The sequence below is a fragment of the Pavona decussata genome, unplaced genomic scaffold, assembly GCF_977016875.1.
Source record: "Pavona decussata unplaced genomic scaffold, jaPavDecu1.1 SCAFFOLD_371, whole genome shotgun sequence".
Lineage (NCBI taxonomy): Eukaryota > Metazoa > Cnidaria > Anthozoa > Scleractinia > Agariciidae > Pavona > Pavona decussata.
Window position 1 is genome coordinate 943008 of NW_028145747.1, and position 21993 is coordinate 965000.

General features: G+C 40.9%; 3 protein-coding genes and 1 pseudogene across 8 annotated transcripts in view; all 4 read left to right on the forward strand.

Annotated features, from left to right (window-relative positions):
- LOC146452358 (uncharacterized) overlaps positions 1–21993 on the forward strand; it is a 169214-nt gene that overhangs the window by 123315 nt on the left and 23906 nt on the right. The gene's annotated exons all lie outside the window — the stretch shown is intronic.
- The window catches only part of LOC146452367 (uncharacterized), a 176731-nt pseudogene that overhangs the window by 14766 nt on the left and 139972 nt on the right, over positions 1–21993 (forward strand). The window lies entirely within an intron of this gene.
- LOC146452369 (uncharacterized) overlaps positions 1738–21993 on the forward strand; it is a 160228-nt gene continuing 139972 nt past the window's right edge. For 3 of the 5 annotated variants that reach the window (XM_085097979.1, XM_085097981.1, XM_085097980.1), the window contains exon 1: positions 1738–3806. In XM_085097979.1, coding sequence (XP_084954105.1) covers positions 1821–3521 — 1701 coding nt within the window. In that variant the 5' untranslated portion in view covers positions 1738–1820 and the 3' untranslated portion in view covers positions 3522–3806. Of the gene's footprint in view, positions 3861–15262; positions 16149–21993 lie in introns of those variants that run through there. The other 2 variants (XM_085097982.1, XM_085097978.1) reach the window with 2 other exon arrangements.
- On the forward strand, positions 13389–15240 carry LOC146452370 (uncharacterized). Its single transcript, XM_085097991.1, has one exon. It carries the CDS (start codon positions 13389–13391, stop codon positions 15030–15032), a length of 1644 nt encoding a protein of 547 aa, XP_084954117.1. The 3' UTR covers positions 15033–15240.

The following is a 21993-nucleotide window of genomic DNA, read 5'->3' on the forward strand; positions in this document are numbered from 1 at the left end:
TTTTTTTTTTTTTTTTCTGGACCGTCAGTTCTTGTCGGCTCAAAGTTCATTTGTGGTATTTACCTTTAGGGAGGCTGGGACTATCCCCATTACCGGAAACCTACACGGGCACCTCTACAAGTGGCGTGATTTTGCAGCTTTTTGCTCTGAAAATGGATATAAATGGATATAAATGGATATAAATGGATATAAATGGGTATAAATGGGTATAAATGTGAGCAATTCTGAAAGCGGGGATTGATTTACTTACGTGGACGGATAGGAGTTCCGAGGCCCGGCAGTACTGCAACCTCACTAAAAATTCTGAGGAATACCCCTTCCCCCGCTCGTACTTTTATTACTGTTTATTTATTTGCTTTTTGCAGAGAAATCCCGAGTGTTAGGTAATTTCTTTTTCATTAACCGTTTCCCATATGATTTTTACAACTTTATTTGTTTGGAAACCTAAAACAGGAAGTCCAATTACTCTCACTTTAAACATTCCATCACGCGTTCAAAAATCAGGATCAGCTAGACTGTTCACAGTCCCCCTATTTTTCCGTGGGATTCTCGAGACCGGTATGCTTCGATGGAGCTGCCGCCATCTTGGTTTGTAAAAGCGAGCGCGATCTGGGGAGACTGTCTAAACTACCGAGGGGAGGGGAGTGGAGTTTGGAGGCGGCGGGAAAAATAGGGAGACTGTAACAGCTTCTCACTGTCTCGTGTTCGAGGCTTTGTCGCCTCGACTAATTGAATCAAACAAAAAATATACTCCCCAGAGATAAACATGTCAAATTGAAGGAAATACGATAGTACTGTTTCTGTACCATTTCGAAACAAAGTACAGTTGCGAAATAAAATGAAGTTGCGAAAGTCTTTCGAGTGTAGGCTTGAAAATACAGTACAGTACATCAGCTATTTGCAGAGTGAATTTCAATACAAGCGGAACACATGCAGTGAAGCAAACAGCGAAACCTTCAGATACATGCCGCATATTTTGTAACATTTATTTTAAAATAGCAGTCGGCGATTTCGGGAAGAAAAACAAGTACATTTCCACAGAAAATTTGTTTAAGATCCCGGAAAGAGCTGGAGTTGCCAGCATTCCTCTAGCCGATCTTTTTAAAGCACATCGATCTTGGAGTTGAAGTGGATCCACAAGATGGGAAATCTTCACGTCTTTGCAAAAGCGCTTGCGAGGAAAGCCACGATCAGCAACGTTTCAAGCGCTTTGTGTGTGTTGTTTCGCCCCAGAGAATTGTCAAAAAAAGTCGTCCCTACAGTTCGCCATCTACTTCAAAGCAGTCCAAAGAGACGGAAAACTGCAGTCTGCCGCCTGCCAAACGTCCGCTGATTTTCAACTATCAGACCTCCGAGCCGACGAGACAAACGATAAAAATCAAAACATTCCCCACGATCTTCACATTACACGCCAGCCGTATCCCCTTTTAGAACCAGCGGTGAAAGATACGTCAGTCATGCTGTCAACGCTTCAGAACTACTATTGTCTAATTGACCAATGAGGTGTTGCCGTTGCTGGTGCAACGGGCCTTTGGAACGCGAGACGGTGAGAAGCTGTTACAGTCCCTCTATTTTTTCGCTTCCCATCCCCAACTATACTAACACCCACTCCCGCTTTAGACACTCTCCCCAGATCGCGTTCGCTTTTACAAACCAAGATGGCGGCGGTTCCATCGAAGCATACCGGTCTCGAGAATCCCACGGAAAAATAGGGGGACTGTGAACAGTCTAGGATCAGCTGACAAGCTTGTAATCTGAAATTTAATCTGTAGACTAGCGCTTTAGAAAGGTAATTGATTTTGTACTTCATCGAGGAAAGTATGAGCTCGATTATCACAGCCGTGTTCAAAGCTACTTTCGGTTTACTCGTGAATAAAGCCAGGGATAAGGCCGCCGAAAAGTTAAAAGAGGGTGATGTGACGGATAAAAAAATCCGAGACTTGATCCAACGTGAAATCGACGATATCAAGTCTAAGTTGGATGGATTGTCAAGAAAGGATCTTCTGGCAGCCATAGATGCTTTTGAAGCAGGCGTTAGGTATCTGTATCAAGCTATGGACGCAGATAGTGATGCAGCAATGGCAGGAGCAAGAGAAAGAGGCCATGAAGCTTCATCCACACCTACCGTAAACACAGTAGCTCTTGCTACAGAAATGGGCAAAATGGAACTGACTGAGCTCAAAGAAAAAACGAAAATGGCGCTTTTTCAATCGAAAGAGCGGTTCAAAATGGCTCGAGAAGAAGCAACTCGTGCCTTCAACAATGAAGCTCTGAGTACGTTGGACCGCATCAAAGCTATCCGATATCGCGTCATGGCGACAATGTTAGAGTCAGCTGTGGAGACTGTGGGAATTGCGGCCGACTTATCATCCTTATCTGTCAGGAGTGCTTTAGAAAATGCACTACCAGAGTGCGAACAATGCCTCCAGAAACTCAACTCTTTGCCCGATGTTCAGAACAACTTTAAAGTGGAGCTCGAGAAAGGCCTGCTAAATGTCAAGGGCTGGTTTAAAAAAGATGAACGAAGAGAAATAATTGGCGCTGTCTGTCAGGTAAATCGCGCAATCTACGACGCCACACAAGCGACCGGTAAAAATGGAGATATCATGAACTGTCCCTCTGTTGATACTGAAGGTGACATAATTGATCCTCTGCGTGACGAACGAGTTGCAGAAGTATTGCGCAAAGTTGGCATGGAGCACTGCTGTGTCACACCATGGTCATTTGGTCAGGAGGGTGAAGAGAAACACAAGCTGAAGAATCCTAAGGGTATCGCTACAAACGCAGATGGACAGTTTGTTATAGCAGACTATGTGGTTGTGAAAGTGTTTGACAGCAGCGGAAAGTTTGTTTTTCAATTTCACCCTGAAATTAATGACACTGGGACGGGCTTTAGAGTTCTTGGTGTCGCCACTGATTTGAACAGCAGCATCTATGTACTTGTCAGGCAGGGGCTTGGGGATGAGTGGGAAGTTCAGGTGTTCAGTCATACCGCTGACCTACTACACAAGTTTCCTGTGAGGGGAGGGGGTGAGGGCGGGGGTGGACTAGCAGTCACCAATAAAAAAGTGGCAGTACTGACAAAAGGGACTGATGTGCATTTGTACGAGCATGAGGGGAGATATGTACACAGCTTTGAAGAAGGGATATTGAAGTGTGCATGGGATATCACTGCTAGTCCTGATGGCCAGGTCATGATACTGGACAGGTATGGTTCCTCTGTGTTCATATTCACCGAGGATGGTGAACAGCAGCGTAAATTCAACATTAACTTAATTTGGTACTGCCTCATTGGATGTCATCCATCTGGTGAATTTGTTGTCGTCGCTGGACGGGAACCAGGAACAGCGCACCTGTGTGTGGCAATATACACCAAAGATGGTGAGTGCGTGAGGAGAATAGAACTAAATGAACAAGTGTATCATTTTGAAATCATGAGAGGGATGACAGTGAGCATGGAGGGTCACATTGCTGTGGCTGTTCAAGATATTTCCGGTAATCGCAAGGTAATTGTTCTGTAGAGTAAGTGATACTAAAAGAACAAATCAGCAATTTCTGTTGGTGAAAAAGAAACTGCTATTAGTTTTATGACAACAATTAAGTTATTTATCCTCGGCACAATTCAGGATTATCAAGTGACTGTGAAGACATCCATTACTGCTTAGCTATCGACTGTAACAGTAACTACGTTTACTGATGTTTACTTTTGAGTTTTTTTTTTCTTAGAGTTGTAATGTATAATTCAATATCATCTGTGATGAAGAAAACTTACGAAAATATACAAGTTAATAGCATAAAGAGTGTAGGTTTTAATATTGAGGGTGTATTCTTTTAGGGCAGTTCTGGTTATTCTTATTGTGGTTCAGGAATTAAACAGAATAGACAGAATTTTATTTCTGCAAAGAATGCAATTCTGCCTATTTTTGTCTATTCCTTGTATTCCTATTACAGAATTCTCCCAAAAGAATGCTCCCCGAGTCACCTTGACACTCAGTGTAATCCGGTTATTAATCTTATGAGAATGCTGAGATTTTTTTTTCACACGCTTTATTTAAATACGCAAATTATACACTTAGGTTGCTTACACTTATATAAATTACATACACTTATACAGTATTTGAATTTTACATAGTACTTTTCTGTTAAGTAATAAAAGAGAAAAAAAAAGACACAACTAAGTAATCGAGAAAAAGAAAAGAAAAGAAGAGAAAATTATTAAGATAGCAAAAGAAGTTAAACAAAAACTACAAAATTGAGGTAGTATGCATCACCTTACATATGAAAGTTAAGAAAAAATGCATCACATCACTCATTTTGATTGAGAGCAGAAATTCCATTTAAGCACATTTTTCTAATTTCCATTGAATAGTAAGTTTGTTTGCAAGTTCATCTAAAGGCAATTCTTTCTGAAGGTGTTTAGAGGAGTAGATATATTGTTTGACCAAGATGATGAACAAATCTAGCCTGCGTCTTTCGGGGTCCGAGAGCATTCAATAAAGGTGTGTTCTATTGAATCAGCACTAGAGCAATATATACATTTATCGTTATTCGCTAAATGAAATAGTTTGAGTTCTCTCCTCGTTACAGTTATTCTATGCAGAGAATGCTGAGATGGCAATTAAGGTTTGATAGTTATATATAGAACCTTTTTATTTTAACTTTGCCTGGCCTTTGTAATGTAGACGTTCAGAGAGTTTTTATAAAAATGGTAACTAGTTATTTTGCTGCTTAATGCAGTAATGTTGCTGTTATTTTAAACTCATGGAGGAGCCTTGAAAATAGCGAATCAAGCAGCACAACTTTTCATTAGCTGCTTATGTTTTTTGACCTGTTGTATGGCAAAGGATGCCGGAATTTCTCATCTTTTTGAGCTATTTTTATTTTAGTTTTCCTCTCCTGATAAGTGATTATATTTTTGACAAACTATTTTCATATTGGCACTGGCAACTGATAAATTCTTTTCCTTACTAAGTAATTTGTAGTATTGTCAAAATTATAATTAATTTACATCTGCTTACAAGTATGAATATTAAAAAAACATTTTAAAAGTTTCCCGGGACTAGATTGACAGCTCCACATGCAACTATTATCTAAGGCCAATCAGACATTAGCGACACTTGACTGTTTTGGAAATTTTTCCCATTTTACTTTGCCTCAACAACATCAACATCTTTCCCACCAGTTGTTCATTAACAAAATCTCTCCCTCCCCCTCTGTTAAATGTTGAGGATTTACACTTGTTGATTTGTCTTTGCCCTCGCCATTGTAATGGAGAGATCAGAATGCGTAGGAGTAAAATCATGTCTGCATATTGGCCCAAGCGAGGCCTCCATTCCAAACAATTTGGCCAAGATTGTATAATGAAAATATGCTTACATTTTGGGGATATTTAATCAGATCCTTAATGATTGATTTTAAAATACATGTACATGTAGTTGATATATAATTTATATATTGTGGACTCTTAATTTCTTATTTTTATTCTCCACAAAAAATGTACTCACTTATCAAGTTATCAATAGTGACCGGTGCTAATGTAATACAGTTTGTAGCAAGAGAATCATTTATTTAAGTAATGTGGCTTTCTTAAGGGCTTGAAAGAATTTTGAGACCACATGATTGCATTTCTGTTGAAACAACAAACAGTCTTAACCGTTTAACCCCTAATATCAAAGAACAAATTCTCCTATCTTGTTCCCATACTTTTAGTATAAAAGTACTGGGGAGAAGTTACTAAAATAGGAAGACAATTTCCTTGGGTGATCATATCGTAATTCTCATGACCTTAGGGGTTGAATAAGCATTGATGCTACAAGAAGAAATTTGATGCTGATCACTGTTAGGACTTAAAGGGTTCAATTAATGTAATTCAACCACTGGTCAGAAATATCAATTTTTATTAAAGTGTATTTACTAGTTTATGATCTTGTGTTATCACAGTGACTGTGTATATGAACACAGCTGATATCAGCCTTTTTACTAGAAGGAGGTCATGTCAGCAGTCTAGGGAGTGTGGAAAAACTGTAAAGTGTTTGTTTGAGTTGACATAAACATTTAGCTCCCAAATCTACTCAGGTTAGATCGTATAATTTAACAGCTCACACAAGTTTGTAAATTGAAGCGTTTTCGATATTACAGTAAAGTTTTACTGGAATATTTGTTTTGAAGCATTACAGGGTAAGTTATTTGGCATTAAAACTTCCCATTTTATTTTCTGGTTTATTTTTACATTTTCACATTTGAGTTTTATTCTCCAGATGGAAATATTTCCTTTGCTATCAACTTCATAGACAAAATTATGATCTTTTTTTACAATAAATTTTTTTGTTTCTTTACTCCTCCCCTTATCCCTCCTCTGACAACCTGCTATATAGTGGGGTGTAAGAGAATCCTCTTTATCCTTAAAGAAATGCTACAGCGGCTTAGGTTTAATGTACCTATCAATGTTAAGCCTCAGGGTGGGGGGGGGGGGGGGCTTTCTGCGGGAATTTCATTCAGAGACCCTTCCCTTCCCCTTCTACTCTTATTGTGCATGCTTGATTGACTACAAAAGCTGATTAATATTCATGTTTTTTTGTGACATGTGGTACCACCAAGTTAGTGTCAGGGAATCTTGTCCACTATCCTTACATGTATGCCCTGAAGATGATGCTATTCTCTGGGACTGTATTTCTTGCATTTGCAGTGAAGACCATGTGAGGTTAAAAAGCAATTAATATATCCTTCCTATCCTTCATATTACCAGGACTTGACTCTCATGGAAACAGTTAACCAGGGGCGGGAATTTGATATTCAGTAGGTGCCTGGGGGTGGAGAATTTGACTCTGGCTTCCATGAAACTGTCAATTTCCCTTGGGTCTGCCTTCCTCCTTCCCCCTCCCCCCCTCCCCCCCCTTCCCTGGGGCTAATTAAACATTGATAGGTGCATAATAACATCTGAACTGTTACACGTCAGTATTTCATCCACAAACTGTAAAGTAAGGGCCTTTTCTGTGATACCAGAATGAGTTTCATTCCGCAATTGGTTTTATTCCAGAATGAAGTTCGTACTGCATTTACATGACAATATCTTACCTTTTTTCCTAGTCTGAAGTGTCAGCCGTCTCCTTCCACTAATCCGCAGGGGTGGGAGGAGACGGCTGACATTTCAGACTACTTTTTTCCAGCAAATATTTTCCTCGCCTGCTGCACCTTCGTTGTCCGCCATCTTCAAAACGATACGCATGTGCCACCCGCCACAGACTACACCGTTTGCGATTTCATCTACCTCAATAAAATGTCATACCAGAAAGAGAGTTTTATTCGGATTGAAAACTGGAATGAACTCATTCAGGAATGACTCGTACAGGAACGAAACTTGGTCTCGGTGTCATGTAAACAGGTACAGAGAAACATATGGAGATGGAATGAACTCGTTCAGGAATGAAAGTCATTCTGGTATCATGTGAACACTGGGCACTCAGAACCTCATGAGTGAAGCAAGATTTGACCTTCCGGTTAAAACGAGCATTCACATTTTTTCCCACCGAGAACCCATGGGGTGAAACAGAGGCGATGCCGTAATTTACACATTTTTTTTTTCACAAAATATGTCTGGTTTTGAATAAGTTTATTCTCGAAAAGGTCAACATGGTTTCTAGGAATCAGCAATGTTCGGATGACCATGGGATCAGGAGCAAGTCACGCTATTGGTCTGAGAAAACTTTAATAATTTTCGGTCCAATTTTAATCAGCTATTACCTTGGCCGAGTGAATGAAAGGAAAAACATGACTTGGTGAAAATTTATATTAAGAGAAATTTATGAATAGCAAACAGAATCAAGAATCGCGTCTTACTGATGTTCGGAAATATGCAATAAAAATAGTTTTTCTTAGAAAAGCGGAAGCTGTCGTCACTGTCATCTGAAGGCATCAGGGGAATCCCCCAATTAAAGGGCTCCAGATCACCGACCGTGAAAATAGTTGAACACTGAATGAAACACAAACAACGACTTAAACACCGTTAACATTCTTCCTTGTTTTACTCGCAAAAGAATAAATATGATGAACACGACTAAAACTCGACTGAGTTAACAATGAGCGCAAAATTCATGCCATTCTGGTAAAAGAACAGCAGAACCGATTTAGCCTAACAGTTTTCTGTTAATGATCGTTATCCATTAAACAAGCTGATCCCTTTCAGACAAAGAGGCTGCAGAACCTAAATATCTTGATCAGTTTATTAATAAGGTAAACGTTAATAGAGCAAAATCGTTCAGTTTTGGAATTTCTGGGCTTATGCCTTTGCCGTTGATTGCATCGAAGACTGTTCCGCTTAGAAAACGTTTCTGCTCAAGTTATGGCCGTGTAGAAGTGAGTCACAATTAGATTGTTTACGATAGTTCCTTTTAACCACAAAATTTCCTTTTTATAGTACCTCAACCTATCTATAGACAGTTTAGTAGTCTTTTTGAAAATACACAATGTAAATACTATCGAGGTATGTAAAAAGCAGCCAGCTCTCTGCTAGACCGGTTACGCATGCAATGTTATGGTAAATAATAACTAAACCAAGTTTAGTCATAACTCTTCTTTTCAAGAACTCTATAATCCAGGTACCTTCATGTTAAGGTTACGGAAGTTCGGAACCAGAAAAACCAAGAGTCATATTAACTCCATGTTAGTCTCAGTGAGAGAAAAGCTCATAAGATTTCATCTTTAATACAATCAGTGTATTTAATCCAAATCATATCGATATAATCTCCATCCCGGAGTTTACGGAAAGTCCAGACTCCGGTTGCATAAAGCATCTGAAGATAAGTAGTTCTCACTAAAGTGTTTTCTGTTACCCAGTGCACCTTTAAGGCCTGCCTTTTTTTCATCGCCCCCTTTAAAAGCCATCAGTCCACAATTTAGCAAAAAAGAACAGCAACTGACAAACTGAAAAAAAGAAACAAAAACGAGCAACAACATACAAGAGTATAAGTATCCTTTAATTAGTCCCAAAAGAAGAAGAATCATTTTCACCCTACGGAGGAAAATTTTCACCGTGTCAGAGGAAAACTCGACTCTTAATCTTCCACCAAGAACATACTATACTTCTTTGTTAAGGAGAGTTAATAAGGTTCCGGCGATCATGCTGATTCTACTGCTTTTTGGAGAGCTGGGACGAACGTAAAGCCCTGACCCTACGCATACCGAGTCAAGGGAGTCAAATGGACAGGCCACCTAGTTGTTTTGGTGTTTCTAAAAAAGAGGCTCGGGGCACTTTCTATTTGGTCAGTTTTTTTTTAAACGCACGGTTCAAACCGACATTTCCCGACACATACGGACGACCTTGTAAGGTACTTCATGTTTTCCGTTCCAACTGGTCACGATGGAAATCATCGTCCCTTTGCGCAAAATTTCTTTTTCCACCTTTTTGTCTCAGTCTAAGGCCATCATTGCGCCATGAAGTCGGTTTTTGTCCTACGAATGGGATTGCAAGTTTGAGAACGGGGAAAAATGAAGAAATGAAAATTTATCATTACGGAAAGCGACCTCGGGCACCTTATCTGCTTTGCCGATCAATATGTGATTGTACAAACCTTTTGACTGATGGATATACCCGAGACAGGACCCTTTTCTTGTCTACCTGAATTGTTAAATACAGGCCCTCCCAAATGACTGAAATGATGCCATATTGAGAGTGCGCTTGTAATTTTTTTGTTGCTGTTGAAAACACCAAATACGCTGATGTAAGAACATAAGGTTTTTTTAGTCCATTTTTCGTCTCCCATGAATCTTCCATTTTCTTTTCGTTTCTCGTTTCATTCGCATTCTTCTCGAAGCTAAAAAAACTCTTGTTTCATTGTTGTTATAATTACAAAACTACTTAATGATTTCCGTCATAAAAAACCATTCATAGGTGGCGGAGCAGGGGGAGTCTGTAGCCACCTCAAACAAAAATTGGGAGCCCAGCCCCACCCTCCCCCCCCCCCACCCACCAAGTTTTGGTTCCGAAAATATCGCAAGCGCACCATAAAATTGGCAAAATATTCAATCTCGTGATCTTTTCACAAATCGTTTTACCAGCATCTCGCCTGGCATGTTATAAAACGTTTGATGCAGTAAGAACTGCGCTACCCGAAGTACGTCGGATTACAAATATACGGACCATGTGAGAGGCTTTCAACAAAACTCCTGTCACCAAAACACTGTTAGGAGTAGTACACAAACTCTTACGGTGTTTTTTATTTATTTATTTCACGTTGCTAGTTAGCATCTGCGACTTCAGAGCGCACATTTTCTGCCCTCAGACGACTCAAGAACTATCTAAGAAGCACCATGAAGCAGGACCGCCTGTAGTGAACAACTGCCTACTGATGCATTGTCGCAAATCGATTACGGACACACTAGACACTGTAAAGATTGCAAAGAGGTTTACTTGTGTCAACGAACAACGCAAAGGGCATTTTGGGAAATTTGAGTAGGGGGTATGTGCATGGCTGGGTGAAAGATGAGCCCACCCACCCCCCCCCCCTCCTTTCCAGACTTTTCAAAACGCTCCGCCCCTCTGCCATTAGATGTATATTGAGCTTCATTTTTTAAAATGATATCAAAAGTTGCTTACAACTTGATACTTAATAGTTCACTTCGAGTATTGGACTCGCTAGCCAAGGGGAGTCTGTAATAATCCCACTCAATCCAGGGGTGAAGAGAGCTTTAAAAGAGAAGGAACATTTTGTGAATTTTATGTTAAGTTTGTAGGAAGAAAAGCTCAACCTCCCCCTCCCCAGTTTACCCTTCCATGATCTTGAATTCTTAAACAAAATATTTGCCGCCGGCAAAAAGCAATCAAATCAAATTTAGCGTCCAAATGAACAACGTCTCACTTAACGCTCTGTTCCATTCTTTCTTGGAACATTTCACTCTGTGACCGTACTTCCGTGAAGTAATAGGGGGCATGGGTAAAAATCTGTGACTAATACTCTAATCTACTTTTAAAGTAAAAATATAATAATGTTAAAATTAATAACTGGATGATGGCGATGATGACGATTTGGAGGCTTATTATTTTCCAAACTGTAAGTAAAACTTTTGTCCTTTCCTCCTGGTCCCATTATCCACGCATCCGCTTTTCCGAAATTATCAGTTTTATTTTAATAACAGCTAAAGTTAATGTACACATGAAATAATAAACGATATACATGTGACTGCGAGTGTAAAAGATTACAAACAACAATTGCAAATTCTTCGCAGTAAATCGGCAATCTAGTCTATAATCATGTCAGGTTTTCTAACATTTTTATATTTTTTTAACATTTGTAAGTTTTTAAAACATAACGTAGTTTTTTTTTCTCAGTCTGCAGGGCCCCACTGAATATCACTTACGTGAAGTGGGCTCCCTGTATGAAGATTGTTTTTATTATTATTATTATTATTATTATTATTATTATTATTATTATTATTATTATAATTATTATTATTATTATTATTATTGTTATTGTTATTGTTATTTTTATTGTTATTGTTACTATTATTATTATTATTATTATTATTATTATTATTATTATTATTATTTTTTATGAAGGTGTTGAACAAATATGTTTAATTAAAATTGACTTGGAACTTTCATATTAAGAGTAGATATTCATTAAGTCTCCATAGGATGTCGAAATTTAAATTAAGAAATGTTGGTGTTTTTGTAGCAACTTGCTCAATTGCTCGTTTTGTCTTTACATTCTTCTAATTTTAGGCGTAAAACGCAGCCGTTATTTGCGCAATGCATGTTGAGCAGTTTATCCGAAACTCTACCAAACCTATAGATGCGTCAAAACGTTACATAGCTCTTCTTTATGAAAGGAAGCGACCAAAGATATAAACAAGACGGATGATAAGCAGTTAAATGAATTTCACTCTTGTTGAAGAACAAGCACAATTCATCAGTTGGATGCAATACTTTGTTACGGGTCAGGAGACTTTTAAATGTTAGGTCACTAATGGCTTTATAATAATGCGTTGGCGTCATTTTATTTTATTAAGTTTTTAATTAAACAAAGAAGCTAAACGGATGTTTAAGAGAGACACAAACTAGCGGAGAAAATAAAAAGACTACGATGGTTTCTAAGATAGCTAGCTTTAAAGTTTCACTTTCCTTTTTTCTCAGGAGTCGGCGAGACGCTGGCGCGCGAGTTGGAAAAATCTCGCGCGAAAACAAATTCATCACGTTGCAATTCGTATCAGCCAGTTTTCATTTTATTTTTTTTAAGACGGCCAATTTTAAGAAGCGATCAGTTTTGCATTTGAAGTATTGGTAAAACAGATGATTAACTCTTATCTTGATAATGGCAATCATTTCTCTAAACATTTTATGAAACCGTACTGTTTAATTTAAGGACCTAACGGTGCATGCGTTCATAACAAACGGCGCCGTTGAGTCTGGATTTAAGGATCTTTGATTACATATTGACGATAATGAGATGCATAGTACCCTGTGCCACCACGTAACGCTATGGACAGCTATCTAAAAAGTAAAATAAATGAAAACGAATTTCCACTCGATAGACTGAGTTGCTATTATGATCAGGACTCTTGAAAGGTAGTTACAGAAGAATTGCTTAAATACGCCTGCATACTATGCTCCCCTCCACCGCCCTTACGGAATGACAAGCATGATAGCTCAAATTGATCGTTTGCCTCCCGATTGTTTCACATGGCTGTAGTTTGAATAAACAGACGTCAACGCAGTGGCGGCACCGAGAAACGACGTCTGTTTACTCAGGCTAACCTAGTTGTTGATGTCTGATCGCGACGCTTTATGTAGCAGTCCGAACAACGAGAATCGAATTCCTCCAATCACTAACATCCAAAGCAAGGATGTCAAACATGATTGATACACAGCCAGTCGACACAACCACCTAATGAAGACCAGCAGTTTAGCGCTCGAAACGCTTACAGCGGTTCATACTTACAGTTATGTGAGTGACAACTGTTTTAAAAAACGATTAAATTGAACGATCATATCAAGTCGCGATGGCTTACATCTTCCATGACTTGTTAAGCATGTTCAAAAGAAAAGCAGTTAAAAGTTCGACACACTATGGACACAGCTAGAGGGTAAAAACAGCAGTAAATAAACTCTTTGACAGTCATTGTTTTGGCACTTGACACATCGTTTCCTTTCTCGTTTGATTCGTTGAAAATAGATGTTGATAAACATTGCGTCAGTTGAAAAAACCCCGCTTTTCAGTCTTTTGTGAGGCACTGAACTGTGAACTCTTATTTCTTTCTTTCGAGATCTAATTTGCAGGCGGTAATATGTGAAAATTTTTCCTGTCTAGTTAACAACGCCACAACACTAATCAACAAGCTCTGTTAGCTTAAAGAATACAACTGTTAGCAGTGTTAGGCTTTCCCTTTTAGATGTGATGTCCTCAATAATAACGGCTGTGTTCAAAGCCACCATCGGCTTGCTCGTGAATAAAGGAAGGGATAAGGCAGCAGAAAAGTTGAAGGATGGCGACGTAACAAATCAGAAATTCCGTGGCTTGATCGTGCGTGAAATCGACGATATCAAGTTGCAGTTGAAGGGCTTAGCAAGAAAAGATTTGTTAGCAAGCATCAGCTTCTTTAAAGAAGGAATCGAGTTGTTGTATGAAGTGTTTGATAAGGCAAGGCCCAAAAGGGAGCACGACAGGATAAAGGAAGAAGCAGCGACTACAACAGCTAGTGCTGAGGCAGTTTCGCTGGCTAAAGGAATGAGAAAGCTTGAGCTTACTGACTTGGATGAGTCAGCATTGAGTGTTCTTTCAAATGCCAAAAAAAGATTCAAAGATGCACGCAGGAAAGCGACAGAGGCCTTCGCTAATGAAGCTTTGGAGTTGTCTGATCGCGTATTGGCCATGCAACATCGAGTAATGGCGACAATACTGGAGACAGTAGACAATCCCGAGATCGCATTTGCAGCGTGTAGAGTGTGCATTGAAGAGCTACACAGTCTATCAGCTGTTAAGATATGTTTTACCGTCGAGCTTAAAGGAGGCTTCTGGGCTCGGTTTAGTAAAGATGAACGAAGAGCGATCATTTCCGCCACTTGTCATGTGAATCGCACCATCTACGATGTTATGCTGATGGTCAGTTTTGGCAGCAAACAGCTGTCCGCAAACAACTGGCCTTGTGTTGATACCGGAGAAGAGAAAGTGGATCCTCTCTGTGATGAAAGAGTTGCTAAAGTGTTGCAGAAACAAGGTATGGAGCACTGCTGCGTAGCATGGTCATTTGGTCAGGAGGGTGAAGAGGAGCACAAGCTGAAGTGGGTTAAGGGTATCGCTACTAACGCAGATGGACAGTTTATTACAGCAGACTATTCGGATAAAAGTGTGAAAGTGTTTGACAGCAGCGGAAAGTTTGTTCTTCAATTTCACCCTCACCGTAATGACACTGAGACAGCCTTAGATGTTCTTGATGTCGCCACTGATGTGAACAGCAACATCTATGTACTGGTCAGTCTGTGGAGGCTTTGGACTGAGTGGCAAGTTCAGGTATTCAGTCAGACCGCTGACCTACAACACCAGTTTCCTGTGAGGGGAGGGGACTGGGGCAGACTGGCAGTCACCAATAACAAAGTGCTAGTAGCGAGAGAAGGGACTGTGCATGTGTACGAGCATGAGGGGACATATGTACGCAGCTTTGGAGAACGAATACTGAAGGGTTCATTATTTATCACTGCTAGTCCTGATGGTCAGGTCATGATACTGGACAGGTTTTCCTGTGTGTTCATATTCACCGAGGATGGCGAACAGCAGCGTAAATTCAACATTAACACCAAAGAAGATGACTACTGGCGCATTGCATGTCACCCATCTGGTGAATTTGTTGTCGTCGCTGGAAGGGAACGAGGAACAGCGCACCTGTGTGTGGCAATATACACTAAAGATGGTGAGTGCGTGAGGAAATTTAAACTAAATGAAGAGCGTAGTTTTGATTTAAACGGGATGACAGTGAGCATGGAAGGTCACATTGCTGTGGCTGTTGTTGATTTTTCCGATAATGGCAAGATCATTGTTTTCTAGAGTTAGTGATCCTGAAACATAAATCAACATTTTTTACTAAAAAACAAAAAAAACGAAAGAAGTTTCATGACGACATTTAAGTCATTTTTCTTCGCGACAATTCACGATTGTCAAGTGACTGTGAAGACATCCATTACTGCTTAGCTATGGCGACTGTAACAGTGACTGCGTTCACTGATGTTTACTTTTGTTTTTTTTTTTCTTAGAGCTTGTAATGTATAATATACAAGTTTTATAATAGCATTAAGAGGGTAGGTAATATTGAGGGTGTATTCTTTTAGGACAATTCTGGTCATCCAAACGTGAAGGGCTGGATCCAAAGCTATTTCATCTTTATTAGCAAAGATTTTTTTTGGCGGTTTTCTATTAAAACCGTCGCCTAACTATCATTAGGCTTATATCATAAGGCTTCCTCAAAATAGGATAGAATAAATTAGTGTCGGACATATAACCAAATAATAATACATTAATAGAAAATATATGACCATAGACATGGGATGATTTACAGATGCTCAAGGCAGTGAATTATTTAACATTCATGATACAAAAGATGTTGAATGTGTAAAAAAGTTGGAAGAGAAATGGAATCTTTAATATCATTTTTTAAGGAGTTGAAGTATATTAATTGGGGGTACTTGGAAGCTTACAGAAAATTTACGAAGATAAGTCACAGAAAGGAAAGACCGTTTCTTTGCCCTATTAGATTCCCCGGCGAGATTTTAGTGTCCTTTATATACAAAGGCATTCACTTCGCCGTTGTACGACGGCGCGATTTTAGTGTCCTTTATATACCGAGGCATTCACTTCGCCGTTGTACAACGGCGAAATTTGATCTGTAATACATAAGTTGCTTATTTACATATTGCAAAGTTGGCGATTTTTTCCTCGTTCTGTATATTGAAACAATCGCATAATATGTGTTTGTCTGATCACCGGATTAATATTCATGCTTTTTTGTGACCAAGTTTGTGTCAGAGAATCTTGTCCACTATCCTTATGCCCTGAAGATGATGCTATTTTCTGGGACTGTATTTCTTGCATTGCAGTGAAGGCCATGTGAGGTTGAAAAGCAATATACTTCCTATCCTTTATATTACCAAGAACTGACTCTCAAGGAAAAGGTTAACCTAGGGGCGGGAATTGGACATTCAGTAGCTGCCTGGAGGTGAAAAATTTGACTCTAGCTTTCATGAAAATGTCAAATTCCCCTGGGTCCGCCCCCTCCCCCCACCCACCCTGGTACACGTCAGCATTTCATCCACAAACTGTAAAGTAAGGGCCTGTTCTGTGATACCAGAATGAGTTTCATTCCGGAATTGGTTTTATTCCAGAATGAAGTTCGTACCGCATTCCAGCAAATATTTTCCTTGCCTGCTGCACCTTCGTTGTCCGCCATCTTGGAAACGATACGCATGTGCCACCCGCCCCAGACTACACAGTTTGCGATTTCATCTTCCTGAATAAAATTGGAAATTTCATCAGTGCGCGAAGCGCACGCATTGAAATTATAATTTCACGAGCAAACCGAAATAAGATATAATAGCGTATTCTCCCCGTTTTCCCGCCAATTCAAGCCATTACCGAAATAAGTTTTTGTCTCTTAAATCCCTAATAGGGAACATAAATGGGTGGGACAGGGTGGGACGCTATTATATCTTATTTCGGTTTGCTCGTGAAATTTTAATTTCAATGCGTGCGCTTCGCGCACTGATGAAATTTCCAATTTCCCTTCACAAACCTCAATAAGATATAATAGCGTATGTTCAAAGCACCTAACCTTCCTGGAACACCGTGGCCTGGGAGGCATCCTGTCCTGTCCCCTCAGAGACAATATCCCTTAAGTAGTGTCTTCTGAAAGTGGACTCTTTCTTCCACTTTGCCATGTTCATTATCTCCTGACATGAGAGCCCTTTAGCTTTGGCCTTAGAGGTTGAAGCACCTCTGGTTGAATGAGCTCGAAACTCAGAGGTGTCAACCCCTGATTCTTTCATCATTTGTACTAACCACCCAGCAATTGTACAAGGAACTACCTCCTTATGTGGTTTGATATAGCTCAACAGTAGCTGATTTTTATTGGAATCAGAGCGCCATCCTTTAGTGTGTTCTAAAAAACAATTTATGGCTGAGACAGCACATAAGTCAGGGTTAGTGTCAAAGGCAGTGAATGTCAACTTAAGTGGACACTGACCTTTCTTCCTAGATTTTGTTAACCGACCAAGCTCAAAGACTATGCAGCTCTCTTTTACTGTCATGTATCTTAAATCAAGAGCCCGAAGGTCAGAGGATCTGCCTGCAGAAGCAAGGGCAAGCAGCATACTCAGCTTAAGGGTCAACTGTTTGTCCGAAAGGTTGGCATCACATCCTAGAGTGCAAATATGATCTAGCACCCAATCAACATTCCACATCACCACATACCTTGGTTGTGGTGGCCTGGCATTAAAATATGCGTTCAATACTTTTGCAAACCAACTCATATTGCCCAGCCTTACAGCCTTCAATGGGCTTGTGAAATGCTGAGATTGCTGAGCGGTGATTATTAATTGTACGATAGCATTTGCCTTTGTTAAACATTTCTGTGAGGTAATCAGCTATCGAGGCCACAGTGGAGCAAAATGGATCAATTTCTCTCTGATGACACCAGCCACACCACTGTGACCAGGCGGTATTGTAAGCGCTCGTAGTTCCCTTGCGCCAGGAGTGGGAGCTGATTAACTTAGCAGTTTGCTCTGAAACTCCTTTTGCAAGGATGTTTTGCCTGAAACCATCCAAGCCGCTAGTTGTAAGCTTCCTTGTAGAACAAGGGGGTGTGGCTGTTGACTGGAAGACATAAGGATGTCCTTGATAGGGGGAAGCAGAACTGGCTGTCTGCAAGACATTTCTAGTAGAACTGGGTACCATGCTTGTGTATGCCAAGTTGGTGTTATAATAACTATTGCTGCCTGGTCTTTCCTGATCTTTGCCAGACAACGGCAAATCATTGAGAAAGGTGGAAAGCTGTAACCTTTCAGCTTCGACCAAGGAATCTAAAAGGCATCTGTTGCCTGGGCGAATGGGTCTGGAAACCAACTGACATAGTTCATCAGTTGAGCATTAAGACGGTCGGCAAACAGGTCTATCTCGAGGGGCCTCCAGATTTGGTCTAGTGCCTGGAATATGCTGGGATTCAGTTTCCAATTGCTCGAGTCACGGAAGTGCCTGGACTCCCAGTCTGCCTCGTGATTGTATTTTCCAGGAAGATAATCTGCTGTCAGAGTAATTTGTTTGCTCAGGGCATAACCCCATAATTCCTGGGCTATCTCTACCAATACCGAGGATCATGTCCCCCCCATTTTCAATACATAAGCCACTGCTGTCCTGTTGTCCATTCTCAGATGGACATGCAACTGCCTTTCTTTGGCAGTGAAAGCTCTCACAGCAAACAATGCTGCTTTCAGCTCCAATGCATTGATATGAAGGGTGTTTGATTCGTACTGAGACCAATGTCCCCCCGTGCGAACCCCTTGGCAGACTGCTCCCCAGCCCTGCAGTGATGCATCTGTCGTTATTACCAGATCGGGGGCTGGAGTAATTATTGACCGACCATTCCAGGTGGAAATCTGATCCAACCACCATTGAAGGTCGTTCTGACAATTCTGGTTGAGAGGTACCATTGTCTCGTAACTCGTCCCTGCTAGCAGACCTTTCACTTGCATCATTTGCAAGTATCGGTAATGCAAGGGTGCAGGGAGAACAGCCTGCATTGACGAAGTCAGTTTCCCAATTATTTTCGCCAGGGTTCTGACGGAGGCAGTTTTTTCCCGAATCAGGTCTCTGCAAGACTGGATGAGTTGATTGATTTTTTTCCTTTGGCAACGATAAGTTCATTTCCAGTGAATTTATCCCAAAGCCTAGGTACTCCATGCAATGTGAAGGATCTAACACTGATTTCTTCCAGTTGATTACAAAACCCAAATACTGAAGTAACCAGATAGTTGAGTCCCTGTCCCGAAATATTTCCTCCCGAGTCTGATTGAGCACAGTGATATCGTCTAGATAGACAATCATCCTCAGGCCAAGTCTGCGTAACAGGGCCACCACTGGTTTCAACAGCTTGGTGAAGTAAAGAGGGGCAGGAGCTAGACCAAAAGGGAGGCAAGTGAACTGATACCATGTGCCCCCCCCCCCCCCTAAATGAACCTCAGGAAAGGCTGATGCTGCTGGCTCATGGGTACACAAAAGTAAGCATCTTTGAGATCTATCTTGATCATGAAATCCTTTTCCTGAATTATATGTTTGAGGAGGTGCAATCCCTCCATTTTGAAGTGTTGATACACTATGTGGGAATTCAACCTCTTGAGGTTGATCACTGGTCTGCTCCCCCCGTCTTTCTTCGGAATCAGAAATATTGGGCTGATAAACTCCCCTTTCATTGGAGAGACCACCTGAATCGCCCCTGTTTCCTCATGCTATTTGACTCTCTAGGTTTTACTTACTCAAACGCGAAGCGACTGACACACAGATTTTTATTATAACCGAACGACGGTTAAACTCAACTGAACTTGAATAATAATGAATAGCTTAAATATCCCTAGCGGTTCACACATTCTGCACGCATTATTCATAGCTTAATTATTCCGAGTGGTTCACACATTCTGCACGCATCTAGTATTACAACATCCCCCTTTCTTAATAAAAGAATCAACTGAAAGTTCCTCAAAGTTTTTTTTTTAGTGTCCCTACAGCTACACTTCTTCGATCAGTCTTTTTGGTTGTCTAACAGTTCGTCGTGGTCTAGAGGCTGCAATGCTGGGATGGGTGTGGTCTTGCGCACACTGCGTCGGCAATGTCTGGCTGACGGTTTTCGTCGGTGGTGATGCTGGCGCAACTGACTCTGCCAGAAGGGCAGGTTGCCCTATTAACTCTTCTGATTGGTCGCTCTGAATTGCAGGACGCAAGTGTCGACGGTTTCTGAAGTATTTCGCTCCAGATTCGGTCTGCACTTGATAACGTCTGGGTGACCTGTCAGTGGGTTGCTGAATCACTGTGGCTTTCTGCCAGACTGGCTTATTAGGATCCAGTTGCACGCGAACACTCTGGTATTGCTTTAGATCCTGAAGCTGCTTGGCTTTCTGATTGTAGTAATCTGCTTGGGTCTGTTTCTGTGCTATCAGCGCTTCTCTGCTCTTCTCCAGATTAGGATGTAGATATTAATGAATGGGAAGTAGTGCTCTATACTTGCGGTGGGTGAGCAGTTCTGCTGGACTTAGTTGACCCGGTCTGATTGGCGTGGATCTGTATATCAGCATTGCAAGATGTGGATCAGAACCTGACTCTTCTGCCTTTTCCATGATGTTATTTGCCGTTTTGACCATGGCTTCAATGAAACCATTCGACTGAGGGTACCTTGGGCTTGAGTGCTGCACCTGGAACCTGTATTGAACAGCGAATGCTCTGAACTCCTCAGATGCAAATTGAGTTCCTTGGTCTGTGTACACTATTGCTGGAATCCCATATTCTGCAAATATTGTCTTGAGGAGATTAATTACGTGACCTGACGTCTGATTGGACAGTTTCTTCACAATAGGAAATTTGCTGAAATAATCTGCGACCAGTAGGTAGTGGTGGGAATGGTGTTCAAATATATCGACTCCGAGCTTGACCCATGGCATGCTGGGTACCTCATGCGGTATAAGGGGTTCCTTCTGCTGAGCTGGTTTGTGTTTCTGGCAAATGTCACATGCTTTCACTGCATTTCTGATGTCATCTGAGATTCCTGGCCAAAACACTGTCTCGCGTGCTCTTAGTAGAGTTTTCTCCTCTCCTAAGTGCCCTGCATGAAGATCTCTCAGATACTGTGCTCTCTGCGATGTGGGAATTACTAAGCGATGAGCTTTGAATATCAGTCCGTCTTCGATTGCTAGCTCTTCGCGATAATTCCAGTAATGCTGTACTGGTTCTGGAAGTTGACGTTTTTGAACTGGCCAACCATGAAAAATGTAATGTCGTAGCTGATTCAGAGTTGGATCTGCAGTGGTGGCAATTCTGGTTCTGTCCAGGCGATTGTCTGTTGCTGGAATGGCGTTAGTAATCTGATGCACCGGAATTGCATCCATCTGCTTTGCATCCTGAGGTTCTGGACTGAGTGGATCGACTCTACTCAATGGATCTGCTATTGAGTTGTCCTTTCCCCTGATGTACTCTAACTGAATCTCGTATCTTGCAAGCCTCAAGAGTAGCCTTTGAAGTCTTGGGCTTGCTGTGGCAATTCGCTTCTTCCAAATCGTCTCCAGTGGTTTGTGATCTGTTTGAACTCGAACTGGTTCACCAAACACATAGTTGTGCAGTCTCTCCATGGCGAATACCACTCCTAACAGTTCCCTCTCAATGTTAGAATAGTGCTCTTCAGCAGGAGTGAGTGTTCGGGATACGTAGATCACTGGTCTACCTTCTTGTAGCAATACGGCACCCAATCCTTTCAACGAGGCATCTGTCTGAATAACATGATCAGACTTGGGGTTGAAATACGCTAGTACTGGAGTCTTGGTGAGCTCTTCTTTGATCGCGTCAAATGCATCTTGATGGGTGGAGTCCCAAGTCCATTCCACATCTTCTCTTAGTAGTGGCTTGAGCGGCTCGGAGAGTTTCATTAGCTGGACTGAATAGCACTTCAGATAATTAACCATGCCTTGGAAACTCTGAAGACCCTTCTTGTCTTTTGGTGCACTCATCTGCTTTATGGCCTCTACCTTTCTGTAATCAATCTTCATTCCTTCCTGTGTCAGCGTGTGTCCAAAGAATTCACATTTGGTGCTCTTAAACTGAAGTTTCTTTGGATTGAACTTTATGCCATTCATCCTTGCTGTCTCAAGTAGCCTGAGCAAGTTCACATCGTGATCCTTGGAATCCACACCCCTTGTTAGGACGTCATCAACACATCCGGTGATTCCTTTTACTCCTTGTAGGACGGAATTTAGTCTCTCTT

Bases quoted from the DNA above. Each gene is read 5' to 3' on its own strand.
- LOC146452370 (XM_085097991.1), top strand. From the start codon at position 13,389: ATGTCCTCAATAATAACGGCTGTGTTCAAAGCCACCATCGGCTTGCTC.